At 51.8% G+C, this 20,463-nt stretch overlaps 1 protein-coding gene and 1 long non-coding RNA gene across 12 annotated transcripts in view; both read right to left on the reverse strand.

Annotated features, from left to right (window-relative positions):
* DENND3 (DENN domain containing 3) overlaps positions 1-14,665 on the reverse strand; it is a 75,309-nt gene extending 60,644 nt beyond the window's left edge. For 10 of the 11 annotated variants that reach the window (XR_013528070.1, XR_013528069.1, XR_013528068.1 and 7 more), the window contains exons 1-4: positions 14,435-14,665; positions 7,401-7,680; positions 6,091-6,206; positions 2,897-3,039 (exon numbers count right to left, since the gene is read on the reverse strand). Coding sequence is in view for 6 of the 11 variants with exons in the window: in XM_078353034.1 (XP_078209160.1) it covers positions 2,897-3,039; positions 6,091-6,206; positions 7,401-7,680; positions 14,435-14,536 (641 nt within the window). In the remaining 5 variants the exon portion in view is untranslated. The remainder of the gene's footprint in view (positions 1-2,896; positions 3,040-6,090; positions 6,207-7,400; positions 7,681-14,434) is intronic. The other variant, XR_013528071.1, reaches the window with a different exon arrangement.
* Positions 14,666-18,046: 3,381 nt separating this feature from the next.
* The window catches only part of LOC144579749 (uncharacterized), a 39,461-nt gene continuing 37,044 nt past the window's right edge, over positions 18,047-20,463 (reverse strand). The window contains exon 2 of the long non-coding RNA XR_013528072.1: positions 18,047-19,556. This is a non-coding gene — a long non-coding RNA (uncharacterized LOC144579749). The remainder of the gene's footprint in view (positions 19,557-20,463) is intronic.

Consider the following 20,463-nt stretch of genomic DNA (forward strand, 5'->3'; position numbering starts at 1 on the left):
CTGAAATTTACAAAACAGAAATCAAACCACAAAATAAAAATGAGAACCCAGCTGTCATCCTTAGCGTTTCTAACCACACTGGAATCTCCCAGGCTCTGCGCCCGCAACTCCAGGACCTTTCATCAAAAGCAGTCCTCAAGGTGTTGGACCACAGCAGAGTAGCCCCAGGTTGGCAGGAGCACCTGAAAGGCGGCACAAGGGGAGGTTTATTTTTGGAGGGTGAGGCCTGGTCATGGTCTGTTTCCTTATCTGGGTGCTAGTTACATGTGTGTGCTCAATTAATGAAAAATCACTGGAATTCGTGCATTTTTCTGTACATATGTTATACCTCAGTAAGGAATAAAAGAACAAACAACTGGAAGGAAAGTGCTTTAGAAAGTCTGTTTCCAAAAATGCACTCTGACTTTTAAAGTACTGTATACAATTTAAAATATAAAAGGTATAGGTGCAGTGGCTCACACCAGTAACACCTTGGAAGTCTGAGGCGGGAAAATCACTTGAGGCCAGGAGTTCAAGACCAGCCCTGGCAAAACAGTGAGATCCCGTCTCTACAAAAATTATCCTAGTGTGGTGCTGTGCGCCTGTTCTCCCTGCTACTTGGGAGACGAAACTGGGAGGCTCACATGAGCCTGGGAGTTTGAGGATGCAGTGAGCTATGATAGCGGCACTGCACTGCAGCCTGAGTGACGGTGAGATCTTGTCTCTCAAAAAAAATTTAAATAAAAAATTAAAAAGCAACTGCCCATACTCCGATTCCTGAAACACAACTAAATATATTCTTGCCCAATTTTCGTCCATGTGAAGACAAATTTTGCATATTATCACGCTAACAGAACCGATTTAAAAGTACAAATTCATGTTGTCACACTGCAATTTGAATTTCTGTTATTTGCCTCTTTTAGCTGTATTCTATTTCTGCATTTTGCCCCTTCTATTTCTGATCACATGGCAATGGGCACTGAAAAAGAAAGAAAACTCAGGAAGCATGAAAGTGAACACATTTTTCAGGTGAAATATGTGTTTGCATTAATGTCTGCCAGGAGGATATCTGTTGCCAGTCACACTATGAAAGGTCAATTGCTGAATAAACACACATAACTTCGAGCAGGAGGCGGAGCAAACACCTCCGTTCTGCCTGTCTTCCAAGCGCAGCTCTCTGTCTGGCCACCACCCATTGAGTTCACTTAATTAAAAGTAAAAATAACCATTGCCGTTTTACAGAAGAGGAAACTAGAGATTAGTGAAATCGCTGTTGACCTTCAAGTAATGAAGATCACCAGTTAGTAAATAAAAGGGGCCGTGTCCAGGTTTACCATTCTGCCACTTCCTGGGCGCTGGCGGCAGACATTCAATGAACGTGCAGATGCTCAATTCACCTGCTCACTGACTACAGCTGAGTCAGCTCTCTGTTAAAGATATTTTATGTCTATGGCAATAAAATGTAGGCTAGACCCAAACTATGTCCAAAAGCCAGTTATATTTTAAGAAGGAAGCCACTAAAGTGCTGGGATCTGAATCATGAGTCATTGATTTGAACAGTAAGGTTCCTGCTCAGCCTCCACGGGGCTCGTCCCTCTGCTCAAGACTGAAGGTCTCAAATGGCCGTGCTTTGCAAGAAACGGAACAGCACCAGTCGAGCGATTTCCATGGCTTTCTCTCCAGGATGATGACACAAGAGGGAACGGTTGTTAGCTGCTTTCTCCTCGGTCTTTAATCAAACAAGTACAAATTCCAAGACTGTGACTTGATGAGACTCAAAAGAAAAGCCCCCATGCATGAGTGCCCACTGGGACTGACCATGTTTTAATTCGGTCTACAGCCCCCAGTGTCACAAAAGCATTCTCTGATAACGAGAACCCACTGGGTTCTACACGATGTCTTTCTGATTTTTCAAAAGTTATTTACGTCCTCAGCCTTTCTACTCACAATCAGCAGGGAGACAGTTACAGATTCTACAAAAAAAGATGACAGGGTCTTGATCTGTCACCCAGGCTGGAGTGCGGTGACGCAGTCACAGCTCACTGCAGCCTTGAACTCCTAGGCTCAAGCTATCCTCCTGCCTCAGCCTCCCCAGTAGCTGGGACTACAGGCATGTACCACCATGCTTAGCTAGTTTTTAAATTGTTTTTTAGAGAAAGGGTACTGCCATGTCTCTCAGGCTGGTCTCAAACTCCTGGGCTCAAGCAATCCTCCCATCTCAACTCCCAATATGCTGGGATTACAGGTGTGAGCCACCACGTCCAGCCACGGTCATCTTTAAAAGATCAATAAAACTCTTTGGAAAAAACAGCAGCCACCTAATATTCTCAGCTAGGAAAAGAGTTTTTCCTAATATATGCCTCTTTGTGAAAACCTAAACAAACTGAAAATCCTGAACATCAACCTTACTTCCAGCAGTGTGGCTTTATCCCTTTCCTACCATGCCATTACCATATGTTACCAGTCACAGAGAGGAGCGCCTGCTGCCACATGCCCCTGCCCACTGCCCAGAGCCTTAAGCAGAAGCCTAAGAGGCACAGAGAGCTCCCTGCCAACACCCCTGGTCCCTGGTCCCCCAGCTCTCCAGGAGAGGCACAGAGGGCTGCCCCCACCGCCCCTGGCCTCTGGTCCCCCAGCTCTCTAGGAGAGGCACAGAGGGCTGCCCCCCACCACCCCTGGCCCCTCGTCCCCCAGCTCTCCAGGAGAGGCACAGAGAGCTGTCCCCCACCACCACTGGCCCCTAGTCCCCCAGCTCTCCAGGAGAGGCACAGACCACCCTGGCCCCTGGTCCCCCAGCTCACCAGGAGGGGCACAGAGAGCTGCTCCCCAACACCCCTGGCCTCTGGTCCCCCGGCTCACCAGGAGAGGCACAGATGGCTGCCCCCCACCACCCCCAGCCCCCAGTGACCCGGCTCACCAGGAGAGGCAGTCCTTGAGGGAGTTGTAATAGGGGAATCTGGAGACCACGCACACCGCGAAGGGCACAAAGCAGCCAGCAGCACCCATGACTGGCCGGGACGGCTCCCAGTGTGTTTTGCCATTGTAGAAACAGTACTCATCCTACATGAAAAGCAATAGTGACATTGTCACCTCCCCACCTTGGCAATTCCAGTATCTGTTTCCAACTGGGTCACGTTTCAGCACAGAACAAGCTGAGAATCCACCATCCCCGCACTACAACACGCCTGGCCTCACTCCACACTGGTTTGGCTGCCAGTCCAAGCACCGGCCCTCTGGTCGAAGTCTACGGGGTCCCTAGCTGGTGCTTGCACCATTTGAGGTGCTGAGGCTACAAAGAGAGCAAGATGCATTCCTGCCCCAGAAAAGCCGACAGCCTTGGCATAAGAAGGAATGCATGATTAGAACACAGTGAGACCCAAGACACACAAAGGATTCTGCTTTACAAGGGGGAAAACACAGGAGCCACACACAGCATGCAGCACCTGCACGCACCCAGGAGGACAGGGCAGAAGGGCCTCAGCCTGTGTGGGGCCACAGCCAGAGGGTTCTAGAAAGCCCGGCGCACTGCAGAACTTACAAGTGGCAAAATACTTGGGGCTCATCAACTGGGCCCTGGGGACGTGTTGTTAGTTTGGGTTTTTTTGTAGGGATAGAAGGGCATGATGATAGCTTCAGCTTGGGAACCTTCTGAATTTAGGGTACTTATGAGATATCCAGGTAAAGAGAGCCATCCAGGGAACAGTCAGCTACATCATTTGTTTATCTAGCAAAATGTAATAAACATCCACTTTTCCAAGGTCAGTCTACTCGAGTTGCAGCCCTGCCTGCTGAGCCATCTCAGTGGGTTTTTAACCTCCCTCTGCCACCATCTGCTCATCTGTCATTTCCCAGCCTCGTTGGTTGTGGTTAGGATTAAATGAATGACTACATGAAGTGCTCGTGTCACGCCTGCTGCTGAGCTGCTCACACGCACAGCTGCTGCTATTGTTACCACAGCCCGAGAGGACTGGAGCTACCCAGACAATACTGTTCCCTCCCTCAAGCCACGTGGTGCCAGTGGAAAGGCAGAGGAGAGTGTATATGAGAGGCTGGGGCTGTGTCATCCATAGAACAGCAGCTGAGGGCCGGGCATGCAGCTCACGCCTGTCATCCCAACACTTTCGGAGGCTGAGGCAGGGCTGCTTGAGCCCAGCAGTTCAAGACCAGCATAGGGAACAGAGCAAGACCTCATCTCTACAAAAGACAAGAAAAATTAGTGGGGTATGGTGGCGTACACCTGTGGTTCCAGCTACTCAGGAGGCTTAGGTGGGAGAATCGCTTGAGCTAGCCCTGGAGATCAAGGCTGCAGTGAGCTGTGATCGCACCACTGCACTCCAGCCTGGGGGAAAGAGCAAGACCGTCTCAAAAAAAAGAGAAAGAACAATAGATACGGAGGTCATCTGGATACATGTGAAGAAGGGCAGGTGAGCACGGTGGGGCCTGGAGATACCCTGAAACTACACAGCTGCTGGGAGGGCAGGAGGAGGCCGGCACACCCACAACAGGCCGGCACACTGCGGACAGTGACATCTGCTGTACTAATGCAAACCAGCGGGGCTGTTCCTTTTTTATGTATTCTATTTAATGATAACAAGAAGGACATGCACGTTACTCCTGGTAAGTGTTATTTCACAGGCAAACTCGCAACGTGCTTTTCTGAAAGATCCAACATTTCAGATCCTTTCTTGTCTGGAACACTGGCTAGGTGGAGGGGCAGGATCTCCGCTTTCCTCTCATCTCCCGTTAACATAACCCAGGAAGGAAGGCTGGGCACCACCAGCAGCCAGGTCACAGAGGCGGACACGGGTCCCCTACAGGCACTGCCTGAGATCTGACCTCGGCTCTGATCTCAGCACACTGTGAAAACGACCTCTCCCAGAAATGTAGCATTCAGAGGGTCACGCAGTAAGTTTTGCTGCTGCATATTCATTAGGAACATCCGGGCCTGTTTGAGCTGCCCCATGAGCTTACAGGGACAGAATCCCTGGGATCATACCTCATGCCGCCCAACACTCAACGTCCCATGTGTAAGCATGCTTCTACCAACACAGAAAACGCCAGGGCCACCCAGGCCAGCCACTTCTCTCAACCGCACAGAACTCACAGACTTCGCTTCATGGCACCAGAACACCTCAACTAAGGCTCTGGCTTGCTGTTTGCCTCGGGAAACCCTCTGGAAGTGTGCGGCTCGTCACCCTGCCCCTGTGGATACCTCATTTCCCCTACAACCTCCCAAAGGCCCACTGATTCACACACGGCCCTACCCAGACAACACTCCCAATGTGTGACAAACGTAATTGGCCGCAGAGTCTAAACGCCAGTCGCTCACACCAAAGACAAAGGCAGAAACAACCCACAGGTCCATCAGCCGATACATGGAGAGACAAAGTGTGGTCCATCCACATGATGGAATGTCATTCACTATGAAAGGCCACGGAGCACTGCCACACGCTCCCATGTGGACAAGCATCAAAACATGCAAAGGCAAAGAAGCCAGACACGGCAGGCCGCATGTTGCATGCGTCCACTACATCAAGTGTCCAGGATACATCCAGAGACAGAAAGGAGATTAGCTGGCTGGGTGTAGTGGCTCATGCCTGTAATGCCAGCACTTTGGGAGGCCAACGCAGGTGGATTACCTGAGGTCAGGAGTTCGAGACCAGCCTGGCCAACATGGCGAAACCCTGTCTCTACTAAAAATACAAAAATGAGTTGGGCGTTGTGGGAGGTGCCTATAATCCCAGCTACTCTGGTTCAAGGAGAATCACTTGAACCTATGAGGCGGAGGTTGCACCACTGCACTCCAGCCTGGGCGAGAGAGCGAGACTCCATCTCAAGAAAAAAAAAAAAAAAAAGCAGATTAGCTTAGCCATCGCCAGGCAGGGAGGGGAAGCAGGACTGAGGGTTTACTGTGGGGTTTTAGGGGTTTTGGGGTGAGGAAGTCATTTTGGAGCTAGACATCGGTGGTGGTTGCACAACACTGTGAATGTACTTCATGTTACTGAAAGGCACACTTTAAAATGGTTAAAATGCTGAATGTTGTGTTATGTTTATTCCACCACAATAAAAATCTAAACCCAATTGCAGAGGGGAGGAACAGGAACCACCTACGTGCAGGGGCCGGTAGTACTGGGCCACCACGCCATAGGTCCTATTCCCGCAGACGTCGGTCAGCACTAGGAAGTGGACGTGGTCCTCCTTGGGCTCAGTGGCCACACACACACCCCCTGCAGGCAGAAAGAGAGAGAAGAATCCTGTTCTTGCCATGTGGCCTGGGTTATCCATGTACGGATTTCTTCACAGCGTCAGAACACCCACCTCCAGTTAGCAGCGGTACCTTGATGTCCAGGGTGTGTTCATGCTTCTGACCACACCTCCCGCCAGCTTTCCCCACAGTCCCTCCCACACAGCGATTTTTTTACAAGTCCTTGAGCACCTGCTAGCCGGTGGCAGTGTTTGCTGGCACTGCTGTCCATCCCGAGCCTGTCCTGGGTTTATAATCCCTGTGACCAGGAAATAGCACCAAGTTCTACGTAGGAACCATGAGGAGGGTGCTTATGCTAGGTGCTTCGTCTGAGTTTTCTATCTCGGCCATTTTAACACTCCTGAAGACCCCAGAAAAATAAAGCCCCGAAAGGCAAGCTTGCCTGTTAACTGCAACCAGTGAGCCTGGGGACCAAACGCAGGCCTGCTTCTTGCCCCAGTGAAATGGCAAACAGGATGTGGAGGGGAGGCTCAGGCATGCTGGGGTAGAACCCAGATGGACTCGGTGTATTTTTAACCCATCTGCCAACTGCTGCAAGACTTCATTTTAAGTCCAAGGGGAAAGGCCTTGAATGCACCATGATAAATAGTTTGACCTGGCAGTCCACATAGCCTCCCACCCAGGACTCAATTCTCCAAAACTCAGGAACTGCACTAAATGATTTACATTTCCCTTCAGCTTTAAAATCCCCAAGATAGGTGGGGCACGGTGGCTCACATCTGTAATCCTAGGACTTTGGGAGGCCAAGGCAGGTGGGTCACTTGAGGCCAAGAGTTCGAGATCAGCCTGGCTAACATGGTGAAACCCCATTTCTACTAAACACACAGAAATTAGCCAGGCATGGTGGTGGTTGCCTATAGTCCCAGCTATTCGGGAGACTGAGGCAGGAGAATCACCTGAACCCAGGAGGCAGAGGTTAAAGTGAGCAAAGATTGTGCCACTGCACTCCAGCCTGGGTGACAGTGTGAGATTGTCTCAAAAAAAAAACAAAAATCCCCAAGATTAAGAAAACAAAATCCCACTCAAGAGGAGGCGGTGAGGGGTCCCTGGCTTTGCTGCTCACACCACTTCCCTTTGCCTGAGGGTTTCTGGGAAGAGACTACTCTGGGCCGCTGGCAGCAGGAGGCACCCAGTTCTGCCCACCTCCTAGACATACCTGGGAAGCACAGCTGGGGCAGGGCAAGGAGGTCCACACCACCCGGGACGTTGACATCCTCAGGCTCTGACACTCTGGGGGGCCCCGACAGGCCCTTCCACTGCTCTGGCCGGGGCTTCTCTCGCTTCTTTCTGAAGGAACGCCTCCTGGTTTTACCGAGAGTGCCGCAGTTTGCACTGCTCATTTGACTGTCCTCTTTACTGATAAAAGGAGGCACAAAAATGGACAGGACCTCTGGATCCAGAGCAGAAAGATTTCTCACTCCCTTTTTCTGAGCAACCTAAAAAAAGGAAAAATAACAGTTACTGCCATAGCCTCAGCTCTTGCTCCCGGTGTCCTTTCTGTCTGAGCTTCGCCACTTGTTTTTCTCCTCCCCTAGGTACCCACAAACACTAGTGCCTGGGCACCGTCATTATAGGTGTCATTGGTGTGAGTCACTTTTCCTGACAGTAATGAGCTCCTGGGAAGCTTCTTTTAGGAACCTCCCAGGCCCTGCGTTCAGGGAAGTCACGAGGCCTCTCAGAGCCTGGTTCTTCAGCTGTGAACATGGACTGCAGGACCTTGCCTCCTTCCTCTAAAGCACTGGGGTCCAGGCTGGGGACTGTGATCCACAGACCTGAGTTCATGTCCTGGCCGTGTCTCCGCCTCCTGGCAGCAAGGTTCTTTGTCCCTCCAAGCTTCCTTTGAAGGGGCGAGTGCAAGGAATAAGGCAGACAACGCAGGTCCAGTACTCAGCCCAGGGGGATAGCCAGGAGCCCATGAATATACTGCTCACCCCTTCCTGGGTTGGGGGGCACGCTCTGTATATTGTCAAACCCCACACACACACACTTACCAGGTCCATGCCCTCCGCGCCCCCTGGCCGGTGCCACACTCTTTCTGTCACACTGATCTATAGAAAGATCAGGCGTGCCCTTCCCCACCTGATAAAGCAGTCCCTGGAATCAATAAAAGGGGGCATTTGGCTTGAATTCTTCTAAACTTTAACTTGGCATAATTTTGGTTTTTACCTTTTTTCTTCCCATTCTTCTCTAAAGTAATATAAAGCACACGGGCTGTTCCTTCTATCTCTCTTCTGTGTTACTACTATGCCCAATACGGCTCCTAGTACAGAGCTAGGACTAAACAAATACTGCTCCCCGCTGACTTCTGATCTTTCCAAGGTGGACAAGCTGTAGTCAGTGAGCAAGAAGGAAGCGGTTCCAGTGCCAAACTAGCCCAAAGCAGCAAAGCCTGAAGCAAGAGGCCTTGGGTGCACGAGACACGGAGACAGGAGGTGGCCAAGGGAGGTGGTCAGGGTCTCTAAGGGACCCTAGGAAGGACAACGCTGGCGGGCACGGTGGCTCACGCCTGTGATCCCAGCACTTTGGGAGGCCAAACCAGGAGGATTGCTTGAGCCCAGGAGTTCAAGGCCAGCCTGGGCAACAAAATGAGACCTTGTCTCTACAAAAAATAAAAAAATTAGCCAGGCATGGTGGCACATGCCTGTAGTCCCAGCTACACGGGAGGCTGAAGCAGAAGGATTGCCTAAACCCAGGAGCTTGAAGCTGCAGTGAGCTGTGATCACACCACTGCACTCCAGGCTGGGTGAAAGAGCAAGATCCAGTCTCAAAAAAGAAAGGAAGAATAGCGCCACCGCCCAGAAAAATGGGACCTTGGCTGATAGAAAAGGCACAGCCAACACTCCACATTCCAGTAAGAGGCAGCAGTGGCAAAAGGAGAGCTTCTACAGTGAAGAAATGTCAACACAGCCGCGACGTCCATCAGTAAGCACACTCTGATCTCTAGACAGTGACCCGCGTGCTAAATCACTCAAATCAGTCAACAATGGCTCTACATATGGGGAAAAATGTAGTATCAGTAGGAACCAGGACAAAACATGGGAAATCCATATGATTTACAGTGTAGAAAGCTCTAGTGTAGCATGCATGAAAGAAGCCCGTTTCCTCAACTATATGTCACTTTCTCTAAAACCTTCCTATCAGAATCAGCCAGTTCTGACCTAACTGTGCACATTCAAGGCAGCCTATGAGCTGAGCAAGCAGCCCTCCTCCTGGAACTGCCTTGATCCTGCCACCCTGCTGGCTTCCCTCACTCTGACGGCTCCTCTCTGGCCCCCACAGACCCTTCTCCTCAGTCCTGCTCCCAGGTTGCGACTCCCAGGCCTGGGTCCTTCGCCACCCTCCTGGAGGACCTCAGCACTCACAGCGCAGACCCAAAAGGACCACCCAGAGCCCTCCTCCCAACCTAGACCTCTTTCCAGTCCCAGGCTCCCCCGACTGCCTCCTGCCACCCCCGATACACCTCCGGGGTCCCCTAAACTTATAGTCTCAAAAATTAAGCTCCTGGTAGTTTCCAAAAAGCCTGATCTCCCACCCACATTCTCTGCAACAAACGCAGCGCAGTTCAGGTCTTCAGAGCTGGGACTCCACCCCTTCAGGCACCGCCCCGATCATGCCCCACCTGCAGACCCACACCTCAGCCACTGGCCTCGGGGCACCTCTCCATCAGCTCGCTGCTGCCAGCTGCACCATGTTTGCACGCCGAGCACCTGCACCACCTGTGGTGCAGGCAGCAAGTAACCAGGAGCAAAGCCTTGGAGGTTTCTGCCTGGAGAAGAAGAAAGACGCCTCCTCCCACCCAGCCCAGGGCTCCTACCAGCATCTGTGCCCACTCTCCCAAAGAGGAGCATCACTATCTGACAGCAGATCAGACACTCTGTGGCCCCAACCCAGCCCTGAAGCATCACAGCCCCGTCCCCACATTGAAGAAAGCATGTTTGTTTCACCACGACCTGATACTGTATTTTCCCATGTCACACATAGCCAAAAGTCACAGGACAGTGCAGCCCTGAGCAGCAGCCCAGCCCACTCCCTAAGCCAGGATGCCCCCAAACCAAGCACAACTAACCCCCTTGGGGCTCTCAGGACACGCAGCACGTCTACCATGACCCTGCTTTCCACTGCTTTTCCCTGGGCTCAGGCCCCAGCCCCTCACTGCTCCACCTGTGCGGGGGCACACCCTCCACCCCCCCACACTCACTGGAGAGGGTCTCTGTCACCCTGCAGCCAGGACCACAGGCTCCTCTAGGCCTCCACCTTCACCTCCTGGAGCGTCTCGGCCCTGCGCAGTGGTATTCTGCCCCCTTCCATTTGAGGGGGTGTGGTGGAGCAGAGATTGTGCTGTATGCCTCTCTGTCCCCACATTTAGCAGAGAAGATGACCGAGGCAATGCTGTTCCTCACTCATACTCTCAGCATCTGGTGATCTCTTAGAGGCATGCTCAGCCTGGACTGAACACTGGTGATCACACTAGAGCCATTCCTCAAGTTATCGCCAGTCACTTACAATGATGTGCCCCAGAGCAGACCAAGTTGGCATTCAGCAGTTCACCATACACCTGTTTTTTCTCAGGATGAAATCTCTGTTGCCCTTTCTGAATGGACAAGAAACACAATCTCATTTTTAAAAATAACAATATAGAGGCCAGGCGCAGTGGCTTAAACCTGTAATCCCAGCACTCTGGGAGGCCAAGGCAGAATGATCACCTGAGGTCAGGAGTTCGAGACTAGCCTGACCAACATGGAGAAAACCTGTCTCTACTAAAAGTACAAAATTAGCTGGGTGTGGTGGTACATGCCTGTAATCCCAGCTACTCAGGAGGCTAAGGCAGGAGAATTGCTCAAACCCAGGAGGCGGAGGATGCAGTGAGCCAAGGTCGCACCACTGCACTCCAGCCTGGGCAACAAGAACAAACCTCCATCTCAAAAAATAAAGTAATTAATTAATTAATTAAAAATAACAATATAAAAATAATAAAGAAGATAGAAAAGGAAGACCCTCCCATAATTCCATGACACACTTTGCAGTGTGGATACGTCCTCCAGTTTTCTAGTTTTATGCACTTTATACATTTTAATGCGTGTATAAATGTGTAATTTTGTTTCATAAATGTAATCATCCTACATAACAGGTTTCATGAGCTGTTTTAGCTACTCCACGTGGCTGACCCCCCGTTCGAATTGTGCAGTATTACAGTGCCACAGCATGTGTCCACTCAGTCACGTACTGACCCAGCCTCCTCCTGAGAGATGTGTGGGTGGCTCTCAATTCCTCCCACACTGCACAAAGCAGTGATGCATACTTGCACACACGCAGTTCTTCCCCCAGAATAAATTCCTGAAAATGGAAGTCCTGGCACAAGAGCGTCCAGAGGTTACTTGTTGATAAAAGCTGTGGCTGCGCTGAACCATCACCCCTGCCACCACTGAGACACTCACCACCTTGCCAGTCTGCAGCAGGAGGTGAGGTCATTTCCTGTTCTTCTGTCCCGGGTGCGGACTTATTAAACCCCTACCCAACAGCCATCATTTTGATTTTGGTTTTTTAAAATGCTAATTAAAAAGTAAAAACCAGGACACTCTAATTTACTTGAGTCACAAATTAATTGCTAAGTTAGAGTACACAGTGGCATTAATCTTCACCATAGGATTGGCTATTATTAGGGAATAAAACAGAAATTAATAGATGTTTTAATGCTCTCCAACTGTTTAGTTAGAATTGAAGGAAATTTAAAATCCAGTTTCTCAGCTCACTGGCCACACTACACACTCTCAGTGACCACATGCAGCCAGTGGCTCTTGTACTGGACGATGCAAATAGAGGAGACAGGCTGCCCTCCCCCAGGAAGGTCTGCTGGCCAGGGCTGTTCTGAACCTGAAAGTCAGGACAATGTCCACTGAAAAATGTAAGAATGTACCTACACATGCAAGAACGATGCGGGTGACCTGCACTCTGGAAGGTACTCGCAACACTTTCCGCCCCTGTATGATGGATTCACGATGGATCCCGTTACACCTGTGTCTAGTCTCCATAGCAACCAAAACAGGGCAGCAAGGGGCTCTATAGTAAAGGGGTAGAGGGGAATGTAGCTAACCACAGTAACTGACATTAGCCTGCATTCTTAGATTCTCCATCACCATCCCCAGCAGAAGAAACACTACTCCCCCTTCTAGGAAAAGAAACGAAAGGGCACTCCGCGATGCAACACAAAGCTGGATATTCCTCATACCTCTGGACCTCTGTTTTCTTGTGTCATCAAGAAGGAATGCCTGGGCCACAGAGAAATGGGCATTTGTAAAAGTAAAGGTAAAAATTATTTAAAAGCCTTGGATATTCAAAATAGAACTGCTAAAAACCCTAAATAAGAAAAATCATATGTTTGGTTAACTATAACATTAATGTTGACCTTAAAAGTAGGATGGCTCCAAGAAATTCACTCCATCCCCTAACGCTCCTTATTTTCTTAGTCCTTTGCCATTTTTCTCTCCACCCTTTGCCAAACCCCTAACTGAACCAAAAGACAGAGTAAAGAGGACAGAGTTAAACATGCAAAGTAGAAACTGCCCGTCCTCTCAGGTGACCTGGGAACATGAAAATGCTGCAGCCTGTGTAGTTCAGGAATTTAGCATTGGCCGGGCGCGGTGGCTCACACTGGCAATCCCAGCACTTTGGGAGGCTGAGGCAGGAGGATCACTTGAGCTCAGGAATTGTGAGCCTGGGCAACACAGTGAGACCTCCTCTCTATTATTAAAATATTAATAAAGAAATTTTTAAAAAGAAAGCACCACTGCGAATATAACAGTTCATTCACCCTGCTCTCAGAAGACATGCCTCACACCAAACAACTAATACACGTGTATTAGTAATACACACGTATTAGTAATAAACATGTATTCGTAATACACACGTATTACTTGCCCAGGAGGAAAGATGTCCACTGCTGAGGAGATCACAGCTGCGACTAGATCATTTCTTATTCCAAGGAAAAGGAAGCAATGCCATTTCGCAAATCAATCGATGAGGTTTCGAGGAGACAGAGGGCAAACAGGATCTACTGACAACACAGGGCGTTGAGGGGAAGGAAAGGTCGAGAAAAACACAGAAACCACTTCCACAGGAGAATGCGTTTTCACTGGAATCGAAATCGGCTTTGAACTGACGCCTCGCAGGGGACACTACCGGAACACTCACAGGCCAGGTTACCTGCAGGAACATTTCCGGTTCTTGGTGACACCCTCTGCCCTGCAGCCTTCATTTTCCCTGGATTTTTCCCTGGACAGCCCAGCGTTACTTAAATACTCAGAAGCCTCTCTCTGCCTTTCAGTGCTGTTGTAGGCAAAGAGAACAGCCGTCTGTCACTGAGCAGAGACGGCTGGCCAGTGATGCCAGGATCTCCAGGTAACATGACCCAGTCACGGTGTCACAGGCAGGCGGGCAGGCGGGCAGGCGGGCCAGCAGGAAACCAGAGCCACAGGCGGATCCCAGGGAAAGCCAGCGTTCCGGAATTCAGAAAAGCCGGGGAAGAAAAAGGAAAACAAGAATTTCCAAAACTGCCGGTTTCCCAGAAGGGAGATGAAGTTGTCACCTTGGCTGCCAGGGTGCAGAGATGGAGGAAGGGTGGAGGGGGAATGCAAGTGAGAAAAACAGCTACAGGCTTCGTCGCAAAGCGGTGCAGACGGACACGCCAGGCCCGTGTGCGACTTAGCGTCGGAGACACCCTCATCGCTCCGTGCCTGGTGCGGCCCTCCTACCCGGGGGACCACGCGTCCCGGCATGAAGGCAGATCATCTCAGCCGCGAGGGCTGGGCCCACCAGACCGTGAGGCTCCGGCGGCTTCCGCCCGTTGTCTGGCGCACCCCACCTTCAGCACCTGCCCCAGATGGGGGCGACCGAGGAGAAAGGCCCCAGAGACGCTCCGAAACGCGGCACCCCCAGATTCCCAGCTGGGCAGCCCGTGTTCGCAGCCGAGGGCCCAGGGCGGGGAGGGGTGGAGGTCGCTGCTCCGCGGCACCTGCCTGAGCTCCCGCGCGGTCCCCGCCACAGGCAAGCGGGGTCACCGCTGGGGGACCGGGACTCGGCCCTCAGGAAGTCCGCGCCAGCCCCGCGGAGCACCCGGGCGCCCGCTCTCCGACTGCAGCCCCGGCTGCCGCCTGGCGGCCAGCGTCCACCTCAGTTTCCCCGCCCGCCCCTTACCTGCTCGAGGCCGCGGAGGCTGTCCCGGGGGGCGCCCAGCAGCGCGCACAACTCCAGCAGCCCCGAGGGCAGCGACAGGTGTGGCGACGCGGCCTCCGCCATGACTGACCGCCGCCCGCTGCGGGTACAGCGCTCACGCGCCGCCGCCGGCCGCAGACCCCGGGAACCGGTCGCAGACCCCGGGAACCTGCCGCGCCGCCTCCTGGCCTGTGCGCCGCGAGCTCCATCCGCGGGGCGGGGAGGGCAGGGGGCGGGGCCCGAGCCGAGGCGGGGCCTGGTGAGCCCCAGCGGATCCCTCCGGCAGAGAGAGCTTGGGGGCGGAGCTTGACTGGGCTGGGAGGTCCTGGGCGGGGCCTGGAGTGGCGGGCCCGGCCCTGGGGACGGGAACTTAGGGGCGGGGCCAGTCCTGGGGCGGGCACTGCGGGAGACGCGCGCTCGGTCATCATTTCCGAACCAGCTGGCCGGCCCAGGTGCGCGCGCGGCGTCGGAGCACGCGGCCCCCTCCTTCGGCCCCGCCCCTCCCCAGGGAACCGAGGGAGGAACGGGCGGGGTCCTCAGGTGCCGGGCGACGTCATCCAGGGCTCCAGGGCGCAAAGGATCCCCTGATCTGGCAGCCCCTGGACCCACTTTGGAGAGCGTGGAGGGACAAAGACCGGATGCGCCGCCCGCTGCCGCCTCCAGGAAGCCCTCCCTTGCCGGGACAGCGGAGTTGGACGGGTGTGGACAGCCGGAAGAGCCGGCGGGAAGCGGGTGGAAAGATCCACTCCTGGTTAAAACTCTGCAGGATTAAACTTGAGCCTGCCGTGTCCAGCACGGATTTGAGGGACAGCTGCTAGAGGGAGGCTTCAGGACTGAGGGTCAGAGGCCCAGGGCCTGGCAGGGCCCTTCCCTGGTCAGCTCCAGGCCTGGCCTGATGCCCGATGGGCCGCGTGCCTCTTCCAGCCCCAGGCTGAGCCCAGAGAAAGAGGAGAGCCCACCAGCCCGGGAGGCCGGCTTGCTGCCGGGTCATTGCTACAGAGACTGGAGGGGGCCGAGGTTCAGTCCCCATTGACCTTCCCCTCTCTGCACCCTGCCGTCTGTGCATACCAGGGGAAATGATTCCAAAGGGACTTTTCCACTTTTGATCATCTGTGATTCTATTTTTTTTTAAAGCAAAAACTCGAAATGCTTAATGATAATGTCAAACATCTGTCATCAGCTGAAGAGGAGAACGAACCGTAGGTACAAAGCAAGGCAACCTCAGAAGGAGGCGCCTGGAGGGAGGAATTTCTCCTCCTTCCCGCAGTCTGACTCACAGGTTTTATTTCTCTTATTAACCTAAAGATCATAAGACTCCGCTGGCCTGGAGGCTGCCTGGCGTCTCTTTCACATGTTAACCTAAAGATGGTGAGTCTCCTCTCTCAGGCCTGGAGGCTGCCTGGCATCCGTGGCTCTCATTGGCTAGCCAAGGCCACAGTTCTATAGTCTCTGACTTCAAAAGAAACACCGATTTCACTCACAATTGCCTGTCCCTATCTACGGTGGCCTCAGTTTTTTTGTTTTTCTGTTTGTTTATTTGTTTGTTTTTGAGACAGAGTTTTGGTCTTGTAGCCCAGGCTGGAGTGCAATGGTGTGATCTCAGCTCACTGCTACCTCCACCTCCCAGGTTCAAGAGATTCTTCTGCCTCAGTGTCCCAAGTAGCTGGGATTACAGGTGCACACCACCACAGCTGGCTAATTTTTGTATTTTTAGTAGAGATGGGATTTTACCATGTTGGCCAGGCTGGTCTCAAACTCCTGACCTCAGGTGATTCACCTGCCTCCACCTCCCAAACTGTTGGGGTTACAGGCGTCAGCCACCTCTTGTGACCTCAGTGGCCTCATTTTCAGCAGCCTCTGCAAAGTGCACAGCCTGAGTCCATGCCCTGGGAATCCCCAGCACACAGGAGAGAGGCTCTCAGGGCTGGAGGCATGAGTCACTCCCTGAGGGTGCATGGGACCTGAGTCTAGCCCCTTTGTGTTGCTGTGTGACCCGTGAGCTCAGCAGCTCTAAGCCACGGCCTCCAGAGGGGCAGTGGTCAAGATTCAAGGGAGGTAAACTCATGGCAGCTCTTGCCACAAGGACCCAGTAAGGCTCAAGCAAGAGCAGGTCTCTGCTGGCCCTTTATCACCAAGAGGCAGAATACTTTAAGGAAGAGAGCTTGCAGTCCACTCCTTTAGGCCCCCTTTTCCTCCTCCTTAAGACCAGAGAATTGGGCCAGATGACCTGGGAGGGGCTCCCAGCTCTGTGCTTTTTAATATGTTCCCATCTCTCATGCCACAGGTCCTTCCAAACTGCCTAGAGAAAGCTTTGTCCCATCCTTGAGAAATTGCTGATGGGTTTGGAGATAACTCGTAATCAAACTCGTAGGTGGAAAAGTCGCATAGAGGCAGGTGACAGATAAGGGGACCTAGAGAAGAAGGAGAGGTGGGCACGGAGAGCCCAGCCAGCAGGGACATCTGCCCCAGTAGGCAGCACTGCCCCACATTAGAGTCAAGGAAAGCAAAGCTCATACTGGATATAAGAAACCTGCAAACATGGCCAGTGCTCACTGCACGTGGGCTCAGAGCATATGACTCTCCTTCCCTGCATGTTCCTGTGAAATGGGTTTACTGCTCTAACTCTCAGGGACACTGTGAAGACCAAAGGAGGAAACAGAAATGAACATAATTATAAACTGTACAGTACTGACCCAAAGAGAGGCCAGCGCCACGTTGTGAATGTGATGATACTAAATGGTTCACTTTAAGATCTTATGGCGTGTGAATTTCACTTGAATAAATTTTTTTAATGGAGTTCATGGGGACACTCCAGGATGTCAATAACCTTTGGACATTTTATCAGCGTTTTAGGTGTTAACATTCTTTTAAAAAAAAATAAAGGATGAAGGGAAACACCCCTTGGAGTGATTCCTTGGATATGACCCCAAAAGCACAGATAACAAAAGAAAAAAATAGCTACATTGACTTCATCACATTAAAACTTTTGTGCATCAAAAAACTCTTCCAAGAGAGTGAAAAAGTCACAGAATAAGAGAAACTATTTGCAATTCATACACCTGATAAAGAAGTAATATTTGGAGCCAGATGCAGTGGCTCACACCTGTAATCCCAGCACTTAGGGAGGCCAAGGCAGGTGGATCACTTGAGGTCAGGAGTTCCAGACCAGCCGGGTCAGCATGGTGAAACCCCATCTCTACTAAAAATACAAACATTAGCCAGGTGTGGCAGCGGGCACCTGGAGTCCCAGCTACTTGGGAGGCTGAGGCAGGAGAATCGCTTGAACTTGGAAGGCAGTGGTTGCAGTGGGCCAAGATCATGCCACTGCACTCCAGCCTCGGTGACAATGTGAGAATCCATCTCAAAAAAAAAAAAAAAAAAAGAATATTCAGAATATATTAAGAATTCCTACAACTCAACAACAAAAAAATCCAATCCGATTAAAAAATGGGCAACAGACCCAAATAGACATTTCTTAAAAGACACACACATGGCCAATAAACACCTGAAAAGATGTTTCCCACCACCAATCATTAGGGAAATGCAAGTCAAAGCCAGAATGAGACACCACTTCACTCCACACCCAGCCGCATGTTTTACATCCAAATGCAACCAGTTTATGAAGGACTTGATGGGGGATGTGGGAGTAGGGAGAAAGGTCTTATATTTCCAATTGAAAAATCTCAACAACAAAATAGGAGACAGAAGTGTAAGACTTTTGGTGTTCTCTAGAGCAATACTGCTGTCCCTAAAAGAACGGTAGAAGCAGGGCATCTTCATACGTCCTCCAGGTGTGACAGCACATGGGCGCACAGTAGCCCAAGGCACATCCCAGCCCATAGTTCGCTTTCATGGGGCCACCAGGGCAGGAGCCAAGGTGCTGAGTTTGAAACAAAAAGGAGTGACTGTCCCACAGTAGGTAACTCACCGAACCTCACTGACCTCAGTTTTTTACCTGTAAAAAGAGCAGTGCAGGACCGGGCAGGGTGGCTCAGGCCAATAATCCCAGCACTTTGGGAGGCCGAGATGGGTGGATCACCCAAGGTCAGGAGTTCGAGACCACCCTGGCCAACACGGTGAAACCCCATCTCTACTAAAAGTACAAAAATTAGCCAGGTGTGGTGGCATACATCTGTAATCCCAGCTACTCAGGAGGCTGAGGCAGGATACTTGCTTAAACCCAGGAGACGGAGGTTGCAGTGAGCCAGGATCACGCCATTGTACTCCAGCCTAGATGACAGAGCAAGACTCCATCTCATAAAGAAAAAAAAGGCAATGCCCACCTTGCAAGGCTTCTGGGAAAATCAAATATGCCACTGGATGTGGACAAGCCCTGTGCCAAGAATGGAAAGATGCCAGCAGACGATTCTATGAGAGCAGTTTGGACAGACCAGAGCTCTCCTACCTGCATTAAAGGCCACACTGTGGGGCACCTGCGAGGCCCATCACAGTCTGGCCTCAAAGAAGTGCTCCAGTCACACCTCTCCGGAACAACTATGACTCACTCACTGTCCCCCGCAAGCTGCCCTTCCCTGTCACTGCCCAGGACACTTTTCCTCCTCAGTCTGAAGCCCACCTACTTGTCCTCTAGGCCTTGCTCACACAGCACCTTCAGGAAGCCCTCCCTCCCCTTACCCCAGCTCCCTCACTAAACTCTAGAACCCTCCCCACTGCATTACAGGTGCTCCATTCTCAATGGCCTGGTGCAAATCCTGATCCAATATTGGCATTTGACCTCGCACAATGCTTGGAGGATCCAGAGTCACATAGACCACAGTCGGTGACAAGGGTGCAGTCGGTGTGGCCGTCTGCTGTCATCGATCACAGGAATTCTCCTCGAGGGCCGGTCTCCCAGCTTGATGGCAAGTGGGGAGCAGGTGAGGTTGACACACAAACCGCAGAGTACACAGCACTGAACGTCCACACACAGTCCCTGCTCTGGGGCGCCTGTGTAGTACTCGGATGCACTCTACCATGTTACAGCTGGAGTTCGGACATTTGGATTATGTGTTCCTCACGAAAATTTTGAAGTAGGGGTTAGCTGGATCTCCATGCAATAATGCATGCCAAGCTTCAGCTTTTCTGGGAAAATACAGTCACATATCTGTAAGCAAAGAGAAACATGAGTGTGAATGAGCAGCTTTCTCTAGTGACATTATGGCAACCATGCGCTGCCATAGTGCAAGTCTCATGCAGACACTTCCAAATCCAAGCCCTGCTCTTACCAGCCCTCTGACCTTGGAAGTTCCTGAACCTCCCGAGCCTCAGTTCCCCCATTTCTATTGGGACGTTTATTGAGTACCTGCTATATGCTTGGTCTTAAGATAACAGCTAAGAACACAGAAGAATACAATAAAACTACAGACCTCCCCCGCCCCACCACGAAGAGCTCACAGTGCAGAAAATGTGTGTTCAGGGGAGGGAGGGAAGCAGAAATTGCCCTGGAAATGGAGAAGGACCCCTCCCCAGCAGGTGACTCAAGCAAGAGGAGAACAGAGGAAATCAGCTATGGAAGGGAAGAGGCGTTTTCTCAGGGGACAGAGGCACAGAGGGCAAGGCAGGCTCAGAGGGAACAGCCCCGGCAGAGGCCATAGCACCAACACTGGGTGCTGCAGAGAAGTGTCTGTTTCATGCTCGTTGCTTTGCTCAGCCCCTGATGTAGTGCCAGTGTGCGACAGGTGCTCTGTCCACACTGAGGGGAGCAGTGGACAGGGGCCAGTAGGCTGGTATCTGTCCTGGGGTAGTAGGCAGCCATGAGGACTTTGACCAAGAGACAAATGGGCCAGACTGATATTTGAAAAAGGGGACCCCGGTTGCAGGAAGAAGCAGGAAGGTGGACATGAATACTGCGGTCTCCAGGCAAGGGCAGAGGATCCAAACAGGCCATGAGGGAGCAGCAGGAAGAGGGGGAAGAGGCAAGTCAGGAGCACTGGGAGGGGGTGGCAGTGCAGAGGGGGCGGGGGCCGTCCACGTCTCCATTCCCTAACTCCACAGATGAAATTCGCCTCCCA

The sequence above is a fragment of the Callithrix jacchus genome, chromosome 16 (genome assembly GCF_049354715.1).
Source record: "Callithrix jacchus isolate 240 chromosome 16, calJac240_pri, whole genome shotgun sequence".
Taxonomy (NCBI): domain Eukaryota; kingdom Metazoa; phylum Chordata; class Mammalia; order Primates; family Cebidae; genus Callithrix; species Callithrix jacchus.